At 38.7% G+C, this 14,584-nt stretch overlaps 1 protein-coding gene and 1 long non-coding RNA gene across 2 annotated transcripts; both read left to right on the forward strand.

The window, feature by feature from the left end:
• Positions 1-758: 758 nt before the first annotated feature.
• On the forward strand, positions 759-9,110 carry LOC117328848. Its single transcript, XM_033886427.1, has 4 exons — positions 759-849; positions 3,584-3,895; positions 5,909-6,092; positions 8,709-9,110. The coding sequence occupies exons 1-4, from the start codon at positions 822-824 to the stop codon at positions 8,908-8,910; spliced, it is 726 nt and encodes a 241-aa protein (XP_033742318.1). The 5' UTR covers positions 759-821; the 3' UTR covers positions 8,911-9,110.
• A 1,887-nt stretch (positions 9,111-10,997) lies between these two features.
• LOC117328849 lies at positions 10,998-12,623 on the forward strand. Its single transcript, XR_004533065.1, has 2 exons — positions 10,998-12,071; positions 12,367-12,623. It is a non-coding gene; the product is annotated as an uncharacterized LOC117328849 (long non-coding RNA).
• Positions 12,624-14,584: the final 1,961 nt, after the last annotated feature.

Genomic DNA, 14,584 nt, shown 5'->3' on the forward strand with positions numbered 1-14,584 from the left:
CCCACCCCCCCACCGTAGGACCCCCCAAGTACATCCTTTTCCAACACTATGATTTCTCCCACAAACCTAGCTTCCGTCCGACTCTTTTCGCTCCATATGCACCTCTTCATAACGTACTCTCGACCTCCCCCCAGTTCGTTATGGTCGTGATCTTGCGTACCACGCCACTCCCGTCCCGCCCCGTCCCCTGCCCCTCACTTTCCGAGTCCCCCACCCGCCCGCCCCCGTCTGCCCCGTTCTCGTCCCGCCCCGTCCCCCCACCGTCCTTGGGCCCTTTTCCGCGTCCCACCTTATAGTCACCGAGAGTCCGGCCGTACTCGCCCCACATCTTCCCCTCGTTCCAGCCCGTCCCCCCGTGTCCACCTCGCACGTTTTGGTACTTTTTCACCGTAGGCACCAGTGTCTCTTCCGTAGCATGAAAGTATCCTTCGTGTGCTCTTTCGGTATGGGTTGATCTAAGATGTGTACCATTCAAACGATACTGTGACAGATGGTACACTCACAGCACACACCCTAGGTGATCCCAGAATGTGTAAACTGTCCTCACGACAACGAGTACGTGCCCTGTGATAATAGATGGTAACCATACCTCTGCCTTCTTGGGTGTACCAGCTCGAGCACGGCCTTTTTTTGAGTATTGTACGTAAATAATTCTTAGTTTATCTAGATGAGGACGACAGTACTGGACTTCTACACCCCCCCATCCTGGCTGCTAGTCCCCCACAGAAATCGTAACCCCGGACTATCAACTAGGACAAGGTTGTAGTCCTTTATCAGATGTTGACTTACATGTATATCTACCATCTTGTGATCCCTTAACAATGACTGGTGACATCATTGATCAATTGGGTAGGTATTTTCCTGAAGATGAGTTTTCTTATAAAGTCCTAGATTTGCCTGTATATTTGTGAAACTTTACAAGATCACTAGCATTTTTAGCCCAAAGATGTGAATATATGAGCCAACTCTGAGTACGAAAAAAAAAAAAAAAAAAAAAAAATTTCAATAAAGATTATGATCTGGGGATATACATATTCAATATGTGTCTCGCATTCAAAATAGCTAACAATGGCCAATTTGAAACATGAAATTTATTTCTCTAAAACGGATAAGTCAATATCTTTAAATTTCAGAAATGTGTTAAGCCCTGGTGGTTAATGTTACATGTAAATAGTGAAAATGTGCAAGACAGCAATTAGTAAACATTTCGAATTTTGTTACTGTTATTTCTAAATAAATATTTAAGGATCTGTTTGAATCTTACTCTTAGTGTGTGTCATAGATATGTACACCACATTTTGTTTTTAATCTGATGACAGTAACTATTTCAAATTTTAAAATAAAAAAGATTTCATTATTTTAGCAACCCTCGCATTAAAGGCATCATGTTATTGGTGTTGGGGTTTCATCCTTCTGGGACGTCGTGTTAGTGGTGTTGGGGTTTCATCCTTCTGGGACGTTATTATACCCCCGCAACGAAGTTAGGGGGGGTATACTGGAATCAGGTTGTCTGTCCGTCCGTCTGTCCGTCTGTCTGTAGACGCATTTTGTCCGGACAACTCCTCCTAAACCGATGGGCCAATTCCGATGAAACAGATATAGAGGACCATGTGTAGATGTGCATGCCACTTTATTTTTCTCAAAATTATGGTTGCTATGGCAACTGGTCACTATAAACAGGTTTTCTGATAAGAACCCTAACTTTAAGATTGTCCGGACAACTCCTCCTAAACTAAATGGCCAATTTCAATGAAACTTCACACCAATATAGAGGACCATGTGTAGATGTGCATGCCACTTTATTTTCTTTCAAAATTATGGTTGCTATGGCAACTGGTCACTATAAACAGGTTTTCTGATAAGAACCCTAACTTAAAGATTGTCCGGACAACTCCTCCTAAACTAAATTGCCAATTTCAATGAAACTTCACACAAATATAGAGGACCATGTGTAGATGTGCATGCCACTTTCTTTTTTTTTTCAAAATTATGTTTGCTATGGCAACTGGTCACTATAACAGGTTTTCTGATAAGAACCATAACTTTAAGTTTGTTCGGACAACTCCTCCTAAACCGAAGGGCCGATTTTAATGAAATTTCAGACAAATATAGAGGACCATGTGTAGATGTGCATGCCACTTTCTGTTTTTTCAAAATTATGGTTGCTATGGCAACTGGTCACTATTTTACTGGGTTACCTTAGTTAGCCTCTAATTAACAGTTCCAATTCACCATTGACTCGTGCAGATTGCGGGAGTATTAGTCAGCCATCCTGGCGATAGTTCTAGTTGGTGTTGGGGTTTCATCCTTCTGGGACGTCATGTTATTGGTGTTGGGGTTTCATCCTTCTGGGATGTCTTGTTATTGGTGTTGGGGTTTCATCCTTCTGGGATGTTGTGTTATTGGTGTTGGGGTTTCATCCTTCTGGGATGTCTTGTTATTGGTGTTGGGATTTCATCCTTCTGGGACGTCGTGTTATTGGTGTTGGGATTTCATCCTTCTGGGAAATCATGTTATTGGTGTTGGGGTTTCATCCTTCTGGGACGTCATGTTATTGGTGTTGGGGTTTCATCCTTCTGGGACGTCATGTTATTGGTATTGATGTTTCATCCTTCTGGGACGTCGTGTTATTGGTGTTGGGGTTTCATCCTTCTGGGACATCATGTTATTGGTGTTGGGGTTTCATCCTTCTGGGACATCATGTTATTGGTGTTGGGGTTTCATCCTTCTGGGATGTCTTGTTATTGGTGTTGGGGTTTCATCCTTCTGGGATGTCTTGTTATTGGTGTTGGGGTTTCATCCTTCTGGGACATCATGTTATTGGTGTTGGGGTTTCATCCTTCTGGGACATCATGTTATTGGTGTTTGGGTTTCATCCTTCTGGGGCGTCATGTTATTGGTGTTGGGGTTTCATCCTTCTGGGACATCATGTTATTGGTGTTGGGGTTTCATCCTTCTGGGACATCATGTTATTGGTGTTGGGGTTTCATCCTTCTGGGACGTCTTGTTATTGGTGTTGGGATTTCATCCTTCTGGGACATCATGTTATTGGTGTTGGGGTTTCATCCTTCTGGGACGTCTTGTTATTGGTGTTGGGGTTTCATCCTTCTAGGACATCATGTTATTGGTGTTGGGGTTTCATCCTTCTGGGACGTCGTGTTATTGGTGTTGGGGTTTCATCCTTCTGGGACATCGTGTTATTGGTGTTGGGGTTTCATCCTTCTGGGGCGCCATGTTATTGGTGTTGGGGTTTCATCCTTGCAAGATGTCATTTTATTTTTATTGGGGTTTCATCCTTCCAAGATGTCTTTTTATTGGGGTTATATCTTTCATCCCTCATTCTTTAAGGGATTTTGATAAAGCTTCACACAATTATAAAGGACCATGTTATTTCATACAAATCCAAGTTTAAGGGTTTTTTGGTCAAGGTCAAGTTCATTGTTACTATTTTTAGCTGGGGTTGGTAGGGGACATGTATTGGTTTAACAATACCCAGTGTGCTTGTCATGATAAGCTTTGTTACATGTGAAAATGCTACGGTTGGATTAATAAAAATGTTGTTTTGCCAACACATGATTTTAAGGAACAAGACACGAAGCTGATGGAGCTGATTCCCTTTACGTGGACGTATCTGGTCAGCCTTCCAAACAAACAAACCACTATAAAGACCAAGATCCTGAGGCTCCAAAGACCGATGTCATCAGATTTATTTCTACCCCATCACCTTGCCCTGTAAGGAATCAAGCAGCACCTGCTCAAACTCAAGGTCAACACCGAAGTGAGGCTGGTGACCCCCAGACTCCTTGTCATCTCCAAAGTGAGGCTGATGACCATAGAATTGATGGTCATCACCATAGAAACACTTCTGCTGATCAGCTTAGAACGGATGTAATTGGTAAATAACGGTTCCCATTGTTTCTTATTGAATGGAGATGTCACAAAATACTCTCTCATACAAATCATTACAAACAGAAAGAAAATAAAAACAACATGACACCAACACAGAAAATGAAAACAACAGAACATCAACACAGACAATAAAGATAACATGACAACAACACAGACAATAAAAACAACAGAACAACAACACAGACAATAAAAACAACAGAACATCAACACAGACAATAAAAACAACAGGACATAAACACAGACAATAAAAACAACAGAATACCAACACAGACAATAAAAACAACATGACATCAACACAGACAATAAAAACAACATGACACCAACACAGACAATAAAACAACAGAACATCAACACAGACAATAAAAATAACATGACAACAACACAGACAATAAAAACAACAGAACAACAACACAGACAATAAAAACAACAGAACATCAACACAGACAATAAAAACAACAGGACATAAACACAGGCAATAAAAACAACAGAATACCAACACAGACAATAAAAACAACAGAATACCAACACAGACAATATAAACAACATGACACCAACACAGACAATAAAGACACCAGAACATCAACACATAAAAACAACAGAACATCAACAGACAATAAAAACAACAGAACATCAACACAGACAATATAAGCAAGATGACACCAACACAGACAATAAAATGAAGAGAAATTACTAACAGACAACAATAAAGTTACCATGGTGACCAAATCAAATTAACAAATCATGGTTACATTTGTTTTCCATTTGACTTTTGATATTATGTTTGACAGGTTTTGTATAGGTACTGGTGAGTTTTTAGCCAATGTCGTCAGATGGTGGGATATTCAATTTGCCCTGCCTCCGTGGTCCGTCCGTCCGTCCGTCCTTCCATAAACAATACTTGTTATTGCTATTTCTCAGAAAGTAATGAATGGATCTTTCTCAAATTTCATATGTAGGTTCCCCTTGGTCCCTAGTTGTGCATATTTCATTTTGGGACCTATCAGAAAACAGCATGGCCGACAGGCAGCCATCTTGGATTTTGACAATTGAAGTTTGTTATCGCTATTTCTCAAAAAGTACTGAAGGGATCTTTCTCAAATTTGATATATAGGTTGCCCTTGGTCCCTAGTTATGTATATTGCATTTTGGGACCATTCAGATAAAAAACATGTCTGACAGGCAGCCATCTTGGATTTTGACAATTGAAGTTTGTTGTCGCTATTTCTCAGAATGTCCTGAAGGGATCCTTTTTAAATTTCATATGTCGGCTTCCCTTGGTCTGTAGTTATGCATATTGCATTTTGGGACTGAACAGAAAACAGCATGGCCGACAGGCAGCCATCTTGGATTTTGACAGTTGAAGTTTGTTATCGCTATTTCTCAGAAAGGACTGAAGGGATCTTTCTGAAATTTCGTATGTAGTTTACCCTTGGTCCCTAGTTATGCATATTGCATTTTGGGACCAATAAGAAAACAACATGGCCGACAGGCAGCCATCTTGGATTTTGACAGTTGAATTTTCTTAGCTCTCTTTCTAAGAAAGTACCAAAGGGATCTTTCTCAAATTTCATATGTAGGTTCCTCTTGGTCCCTAGTTATGCATATTGCATTTTGGGACCAATCGGGAAACAACATGGCCGACTGGCAGCCATCTTGGAGTTTGACAATTGAAGTTTGTTATCGCTATTTCTCAGAAAGTACTGAAGGGATCTATCTGAAATTCCATATGTAGGTACCCCTTGGTCCCTTGTTATGCATATTACATTTTGGTTGACAGACAGCCATTATTACTAAATCTCAAATTTCCTATATAAGTTCCCCTTGTTTGAAAAGTACTGGAGGGATGTTTCTCAATTTACATAGATTAGTAAGAGGAAGGGAAAAATAGAGAGAAGATCAATCTGACATGGAACCTATAAATATCATTCAATGGTGGGCGACGAGATGCCTCTGGGATCTCTTGTTTACAGGTTGATCATTATGGTGTGTTTTTTTACAGGTTCTGACGAATGTTTAACATTTAGTGATTTCCAAGAGAAGAGAGAAGCTTTTGAATTCTTCTCCAGCTTGGATATAATTTTAGTGCAAGACACTTGTGATTTTAAGAACTGGTTTGGTGTCTCCAAGTGGATCTTGACTCCATACAATATGGAACATTTGGTTGAATATCTGAACGGATTAAAGTAAGTACAATAAAATATGTCTATAACAAATGTGTAGGAACTTACAAAATCAATTTCTTATAAACATAGTATGGTGTACATGTACAATTTTTACAGAAAATTAATAACAAAAGCATGAATAAATCATTATAGGAGATATATCAGAAGAAATTGAAAACAGACTTTCTAAGTCGGCAAGGGAATATAGGCTTATATGTATGTACATGTTACCGAATGACATCCTGCTCTACAATCTTCATTAATCATCATCTCTTGTACAAGTTAATACATCTTCAACCATCATATCTTGTACAAGTTAATACACTTACAACCATCATATCTTGTACAAGTTAATACACTTACAACCATCATATCCTGTACAAGTTATAAATACACTTACAACCATCATATACTGTACAAGTTAATACACTTACAACCATCATATCATGTACAATTTAATACACTTACAACCATCATCTCTTGTACAAGTTAATACACTTACAACCATCATCTCTTGTACAAGTTAATACACTTACAACCATCATATCATGTACAATTTAATACACTTACAATAATCATCTCCTGTACAATTTAATACACTTACAACCATCATATCATGTACAATTTAATACACTTACAACCATCATCTCTTGTACAAGTTAATACACTTACAACCATCATATCATGTACAATTTAATACACTTACAACCATCATATCATGTACAATTTAATACACTTACAACCATCATCTCCTGTACAATTTAATACATTTACAACCATCATCTCTTGTACAATTTAATACACTTACAACCATCATATCTTATTGGTTACATTGATTAGCATACATTATTTAACTGACATGTACAGACAGTGGTTAGTATACATCATTTAAATACATGTACAGACAGTGGTTAGTATACATCATTATACTGACATGTACAGACAGTGGTTAGTGTACATCATTATACTGACACGTACAGACAGTGGTTAATATACATCATTATACTGACATGTACAGACAGTGGTTAATATACATCATTTAACAGACATGTACAGACAGTGGTTAGTACACATCATTATACTGACATGTACAGACAGTGGTTAGTATACATCATTATACTGACATGTACAGACCGTGGTTAGTATACATCATTTAACTGCCATGTACAGACAGTGGTTAGTATACATCATTATACTGACATGTACAGACAGTGGTTAGTATACATCATTATACTGACATGTACAGACAGTGGTTAGTATACATCATTTAACTGACATGTACATGTACAGACAGTGGTTAGTATACATCATTTAACTGACATGTACAGACAGTGGTTAGTATACATCATTTAACTGACATGTACAGACAGTGGTTAGTATACATCATTTAACTGACATGTACAGACAGTGGTTAGTATACATCATTGTACAGACAGTGGTTAGTATACATCATTATACTGACATGTACAGACAGTGGTTAGTATGCATCATTTAACTGACATGTACAGACAGTGGTTAGTATACATCATTTAACTGACATGTACAGACAGTGGTTAGTATACATCATTTAACTGACATGTACAGACAGTGGTTAGTATACATCATTTAACTGACATGTACAGACAGTGGTTAGTATACATCATTTAACTGACATGTACAGACAGTGGTTAGTATACATCATTTAACTGACATGTACAGACAGTGGTTAGTATACATCATTTAACTGACATGTACAGACAGTGGTTAGTATACATCATTATACTGACATCTACAGACAGTGGTTAGTATACATCATTAAACTGACATGTACAGACAGTGGTTAGTATACATCATTTAACCGACATGTACAGACAGTGGTTAGTATACATCATTTAACTGACATGTACAGACAGTGGTTAGTATACATCATTATACTGACATGTACAGACAGTGGTTAGCATACATCATTATACTGACATGTACAGACAGTGGTTAGTATACATCATTATACTGACATGTACAGACAGTGGTTAGTATACATCATTTAACTGACATGTACAGACAGTGGTTAGTATACATCATTATACTGACATGTACAGACAGTGGTTAGTATACATCATTATACTGACATGTACAGACAGTGGTTAGTATACATCATTATACTGACATGTACAGACAGTGGTTAGTATACATCATTATACTGACATGTACAAACAGTGGTTAGTATACATCATTTAACTGACATGTACAGACAGTGGTTAGTATACATCATTATACTGACATGTACAGACAGTGGTTAGTATACATCATTATACTGACATGTACAGACAGTGGTTAGTATACATCATTATACTGACATGTACAGACAGTGGTTAGTATACATCATTTAACAGACATGTACAGACAGTGGTTAGTATACTTCATTATACTGACATGTACAGACAGTGGTTAGTATACATCATTATACTGACATGTACAGACAGTGGTTAGTATACATCATTATACTGACATGTACAGACAGTGGTTAGTATACCTGTAATGTCTGCATTGTTACCATGGTACCCAAAACTGACAAAAGCTGGCGTACAAGCTAACACCTTACCAGATTTTGGATTTTAGAGTTGAAAGAATTGAATTGGTTCATTTTTTTTTTTGCAGGGTGACAATACAAGATCCACCTGGAAATTCCTACTTTAACCATGTAATAAGGAATGAGTTTGTGAATAAGGGTGTCAAATTGGGACAAGTGCTACATTTCTATGCTGAGAAATACTCAAATTACAAGATCAAAAAGCTCTTCCAGAAGTACCATCCAGAATGTGGATACTGTCAGAAGTTTTATGATGTAAAGGAGAAATAGATGTATATTTCTCTTACCCTGGACAGGGATATCCGCAGTTTTACCGGGATGAGATTTGTTGGGAAAAGACAAGCTACACATGCTCTTCTCACGTTCTCCACAATTGTATTTTGTCACGTCAACAATACCATGATGTCACGGCAACAGTACCATGACGTCACGTCGACAATTCAATCACGTCACGTCAACATTTCCTTGCATTGATGTAACATCAATATTAGATACATAAGAGGGTAAACAGGGTAAGCCTCGTGTTTGGCAACTTAAGAATCTTCCCCTTGGGTTGAGATTCCCCTGTCTCACCCCCAAGGGGGTGAAAGATTTTATTATTTTCTTACCCTGGACAAGGTTATCCACAATTTGACCAGGATGAGAAGTTCTTATCTCATCCTAGGTGGAGACAAGCTACAACAATTGCATTTCGTCATGACAACAATTCCATGACGTCACGGCAGCAATTCAATCACGTCATGTCAACATTTCCCTGCATTGATGTAAAGTCCATATTAAATACATAAGAGTGTAAACAGGGTAAGAGAAAAATAATCATTCACCCCCATGGAAGTGAGACAGGCGAATCTCGACCCTTAAGGGTAAGATACTCATGTTTGGCAATTTAAGGACCTCCCCCCTCGGGTTGAGACTCCCCTGTTTAAGGACCTTCCCCCTGGAGTTGAGACTCCCCTGTCTTAAGGACCTTCCCCCTGGGGTTGTGATTCCCCTGTCTCAAGGACCTTCCCCCTGGGGTTGAGACTTCCCTGTCTCACCCCCCACGGGGTTAAAGGTTCTATTAGTCACTCTCTCTATACTCTGGAAGTTGGAGGGCATCTGAATCAGGTTTACTATCTGTACAGAAGAAGGAATCTCCACCAAATGTGGTTTGACACATACATCGACAAAGCAAAACCACAACTGTATACATGAAGGATTATGGCTCCCTTAGTGTTAGTAAAAGATAGGAGCCAAGTTGGATAAAACATTTTCTGAACATTTCTGAGGCAATAGGACTCATTGTTATCATGAAACATGTTGTGCAGGTGGTTACTAGATTTTTAGGTCACCTGAGACAAGGTCAGGGGACCTATCCTAATTGCCTTTTGTCTGTCGTTGTCTGTTGCGCATAGTCCGTCTGCAAACAATAAACATTTTTGACTTCCTCTCAGAAACCCCTTAACCAATTTCAACGACATTTTGCAGAAACCTTAATGGTCAAAATTATGAATTAAATGGTCCCCATCCCAAGGGGGTTGAGGGGAGGGGCCAAAAGGTGTCAAATTGACTGAAATTTCAAAAATCTTCTTCTCAGACCCAAATAAGGTAGAATTAAATACCTTTCATCTGTTGAAGGATCTCAAGTTGTTTTACCAAAATTGTGAATTTGATGACCCTGGGGTCTTGTTTTTACCCCTGGGCAGAGTGTAAACTTTACTATTGCTTATAAAAGGAAATCACATTTTTGATAATTAGTATGATTTCAACTGGAATTCACTTGGTTAACATTATCAGCATGGGATGACAGTTTGATGGTATATACATGTTGACCCTGACTGATCCCCAGGGGCTGATAGGTGGGGCCAAAAAGGGTCAAACTGAAAACTCAGGTGACTGTTATGTCCCATTGGCATATATCGCAACTTGTGTAAGATTTGAGTGAGACACTTCAGTGACTACACCATATCAGCTTCATGAGACAATAGGGAGTCGACCACAATACAAATACCTGTTCTGCCTTCTAAAACAGTATCCATCCATAACTCTGGTTCCGACGATGAGGGGTCAAATGCAGGAACATTGCCCAGCGCTTCTTGTTCAACAGCTTTGGCTGTTTATACTCTGACTAATGAAGAAAACACTGATGAGGAATCTGTTCCCTTGCTGCAAGAAGATCCAGAAAGTGAAATTTTTCTGAGTACTCTTCTATACAACTATTGTATCCCTTGGTGAAGTTGGTTGATATAGGGGGTCGCGGTGGCCGAGTGGTTAAGGTGTCCCGACACTTTATCACTAGCCCTCCACCTCTGAGTTGCGAGTTTGAAACCTACGTGGGGCAGTTGCCAGGTACTGACGGTAGGTCGGTGGTTTTCCTTTCCAGGTACTCCGGCTATCCTCCATCTCCAAAACCTGGCACGTCCTTAAATGACTCTGGCTGTTAAAAGGACGTTAAACAAAACAAACAAAACCAAATCATCACACAAATCGACAGCAGCTATGTACTTAGGTGATATCTGTACCAGATTATAAACAGGTGATATGTGTACCAGATTATAAACAGATGGACAAATATATTGCTCAACTGGCCCGAAGGGCCAGCGAGTTTATGCCATATGTAGCAAAGATCTTTCAAACAAAACTTACGTAATCATTTTCTCTCTAGCTTAAAGTCATAAACTTCAAAACTTGTTCTTCTGATTCAAGTGAAACTACAAAGTGTATATTACTAAGATATAGCATACATATTATGATCTGTTCATTTTAAATGTTTCCCTGTGAATTTATATAAAGAAACTCATGTCCTCCAGAATGATACATGTAACAGTATACGATTATTCTAGTGCATGTTCATTACTATAACTTCTGGTTATCCACTTACAGGTTATTTTATTATCAAATTCTTCTATTAGTCTGATCAAGTATAATAGAATCGTACCCACCCACCATCCCCATGTCATCACCATAGGGTAGCTATATATATAGTCATGTACTTAATAAATCTTGATCAGGTGTAAACATGTAACTTTTAACATAGAATTGTAATCATATAGAAATTGATTTTATGTTTGAGGTCATTGTTGGATCTCTATCTTAGTTTGATGTTTTTGTTTCGTTAAACACATGCAGTTATATGGGCTACTCACCACATATTATGTTTGTGTTCAGGTTTATTATGTTTTGTTTCAACCTATTCAAGTCACTAGTAGCTTGCAGCTTTAGCTTATTTTGTTGTAGTTTTGTAGTATATATATGTAACCATCCAGTTCCAGGTTTGCTCTCCATGCTGAGAACGGCTTATTCAGGTTAAATATACCTACCTGTTACGGGCTACCTCCCTGTATTTGAGATGCCCCGGTCCAGGGTTTTAGTAATACCTAACCTGTTCCAGGTTACCTCCCTTAGTTGAGATTTACCCTGTTCCAGGGTTTTCATTACATAACCTGTTCCAGGTTACCTCCCTTAGTTGAGATTTACCCTGTTCCAGGGTTTAGTTATGTAACCTGTTCCAGGTTACCTCCCTTAGTTGAGATTTACCCTGTTCCAGGGCATAGTTATGTAACCTGTTCCAGGTTACCTTCCTTAGAGATTTGCCTTGTTCCAGGGCATAGTTATGTAACCTGTTCCAGGTTACCTCCCTTAGTTGAGATTTACCCTGTTCCAGGGTTTTCATTACATAACCTGTTCCAGGTTACCTTCCTTAGAGATTTGCCTTGTTCCAGGGCATAGTTATGTAACCTGTTCCAGGTTACCTCCCTCAGTTGAGATTTACCCTGTTGGCCATTAGAATTCCAGGGAATTCTTTTTCCCCATTCAGATAATAACTACCTTTACAGGTATATCAAAATTAATTAATTGGATCATGTGTTTTTAATATGAAGTTATGGTTATATTTTAGTAAATGTATACAACATGGTGAGTAGCCCCCAAGAAGAGCCAAAATTAAGATTGTAATTCATGTTGCTGAGGAATCTAAAAGTAATAAATCATATTCGAATTTTTTATCTATGACTTTTCTTGTATGTTTTGTATAAATTGTATATGTTTCAAGATATCATGTTATCTGTTGATTACTGTATATTATGCTTTGTATGTTGTTATAGAGGGCCATATGGCCATACTCTCCAAAAGAGGTTGTGTGTGAAATCTTCCCTCTCCGGATGTTGTGTGTGTGAAATCTTCCCTCTCCGGATGTTGTGTGTGAAATCTTCCCTCTCCGGATGTTCTGTGTGTGAAATCTTCACTCTCCGGATGTTGTGTGTGAAATCTTCCCTCTCCGGATGTTCTTTGTCTAAAGCTCTATACCCTCTCAGGAGGCTATTTTACCTGAATAAATGTATACACCACATCCCTACCCATAAGCATATATAGCTGGGCATCAAGAGATAAACAATATCCTCTTATAAAAAAAACAATAAAAAAAAATGGGGTCTTTCTCCACCCCTAAGACTTAGTTCCTTTGTTATATCTTTGAAACAATTGAGATCCTCACCCCATAACCATATATAGATAGCATTGCTGGGCATCAAGTGTTAAAGGCAACCACTTTGTAAAAAAGAGGCCCTGGGGTCTTTCCCCACCCCTAGGGATTTTCCGAAAGTTTCTTGGTTATATCTTCAAGAGACACACAATCCTTATGTAAAAATAGGTCCAAGGGTTTTTCCAAACCCCAAGGGACAGTCATGTTGAGACTGGCCTTTGTGTCTGGGTTATATCTTTGAAGCAGTTGAGATCCCCATCCCATAAACATCTTTAGCATAGTTTAGACATCAACAAATGAAGTTATTAATGAATTGAACATGAAAATTATTTTGATGTTTGGTGAAATCAACCAGGTGAGCGATACATGCCCTCTGGGCCTCTTGTTTTCGTGTGTACAGTATATGAACCATTACAGTATTGTAGACACAATCATTACTGAAGTATCTTTCTCAAATTTCATATGTAAGCTCCCCTTGGTGCCTAGTTATGCATATTGCATTTTGAGACCAATCGGAAAACAACATGGCCGACAGGCAGCCATCTTTGATTTTGACAATTGAAGTTTGTTATCGCTATTTCTGAGAAAGTACTGAAGGGATCTTTCTCAAATTTCACATGTAGGCTCCCCTTGGTGCCTAGTTATGCATATTGCATTTTGAGACCAATCGGAAAACGACATGGCCGACGGGCAGCCATCTTGGATTTTGATAATTGAAGTTTGTTATCGCTATTTCTGAGAAAGTACTGAAGGGATCTTTCTCAAATTTCATATGTAGGTTTCCCTTGGTGCCTAGTTGTGCATGTTGCATTTTGAGACCAATCGGAAAACAACATGGCCGACAGGCAGCCATCTTGGATTTTGACAATTGAAGTTTGTTATCGCTATTTCTGAGAAAGTACTGAAGGGATCTTTCTCAAATTTCATATGTAGATTCCCCTTGGTGCCTAGTTATGCATATTGCATTTTGAGACCAATCGGAAAACAACATGGCCGACAGGCAGCCATCTTGGATTTTGATAATTGAAGTTTGTTATCACTATTTCTGAGAAAGTACTGAAGGGATCTTTCTCAAATTTCATATGTAGGTTTCCCTTGGTGCCTAGTTATGCATATTGCATTTTGAGACCAATCGGAAAACAACATGGCTGACAGGCAGCCATCTTGGATTTTGACAAATGAAGTTTGTTATCGCTATTTCTGAGAAAGTACTGAAGGGATCTTTCTCAAATTTCATATGTAGATTCCCCTTGGTGCCTAGTTATGCATATTGCATTTTGAGACCAATCGGAAAATAACATGGCCGACAGGCAGCCATCTTGAATTTTGACAATTGAAGTTTGTTATCGCTATTTCTGAGAAAGTACTGAAGGGATCTTTCTCAAATTTCATATGTAGGTTCCCCTTTGTGCCTAGTTATGCATATTGCATTTTGAGACCTATCGGAAAACAATATGGCCAACAGGCAGCCATCTTGGATTTTGA

Source organism: Pecten maximus, chromosome 6, assembly GCF_902652985.1.
Source record: "Pecten maximus chromosome 6, xPecMax1.1, whole genome shotgun sequence".
In the NCBI taxonomy this organism is placed as follows: domain Eukaryota; kingdom Metazoa; phylum Mollusca; class Bivalvia; order Pectinida; family Pectinidae; genus Pecten; species Pecten maximus.

Coding starts and splice junctions, on each gene's coding strand:
- LOC117328848 (XM_033886427.1), top strand. CDS start 822: ATGACTGGTGACATCATTGATCAATTGG. Junction 850..3,583: donor TGACATCATTGATCAATTGG/GTAGGTATTTTC, acceptor CATGATTTTAAG/GAACAAGACACGAAGCTGAT. Junction 3,896..5,908: donor GCTTAGAACGGATGTAATTG/GTAAATAACGGT, acceptor GTTTTTTTACAG/GTTCTGACGAATGTTTAACA.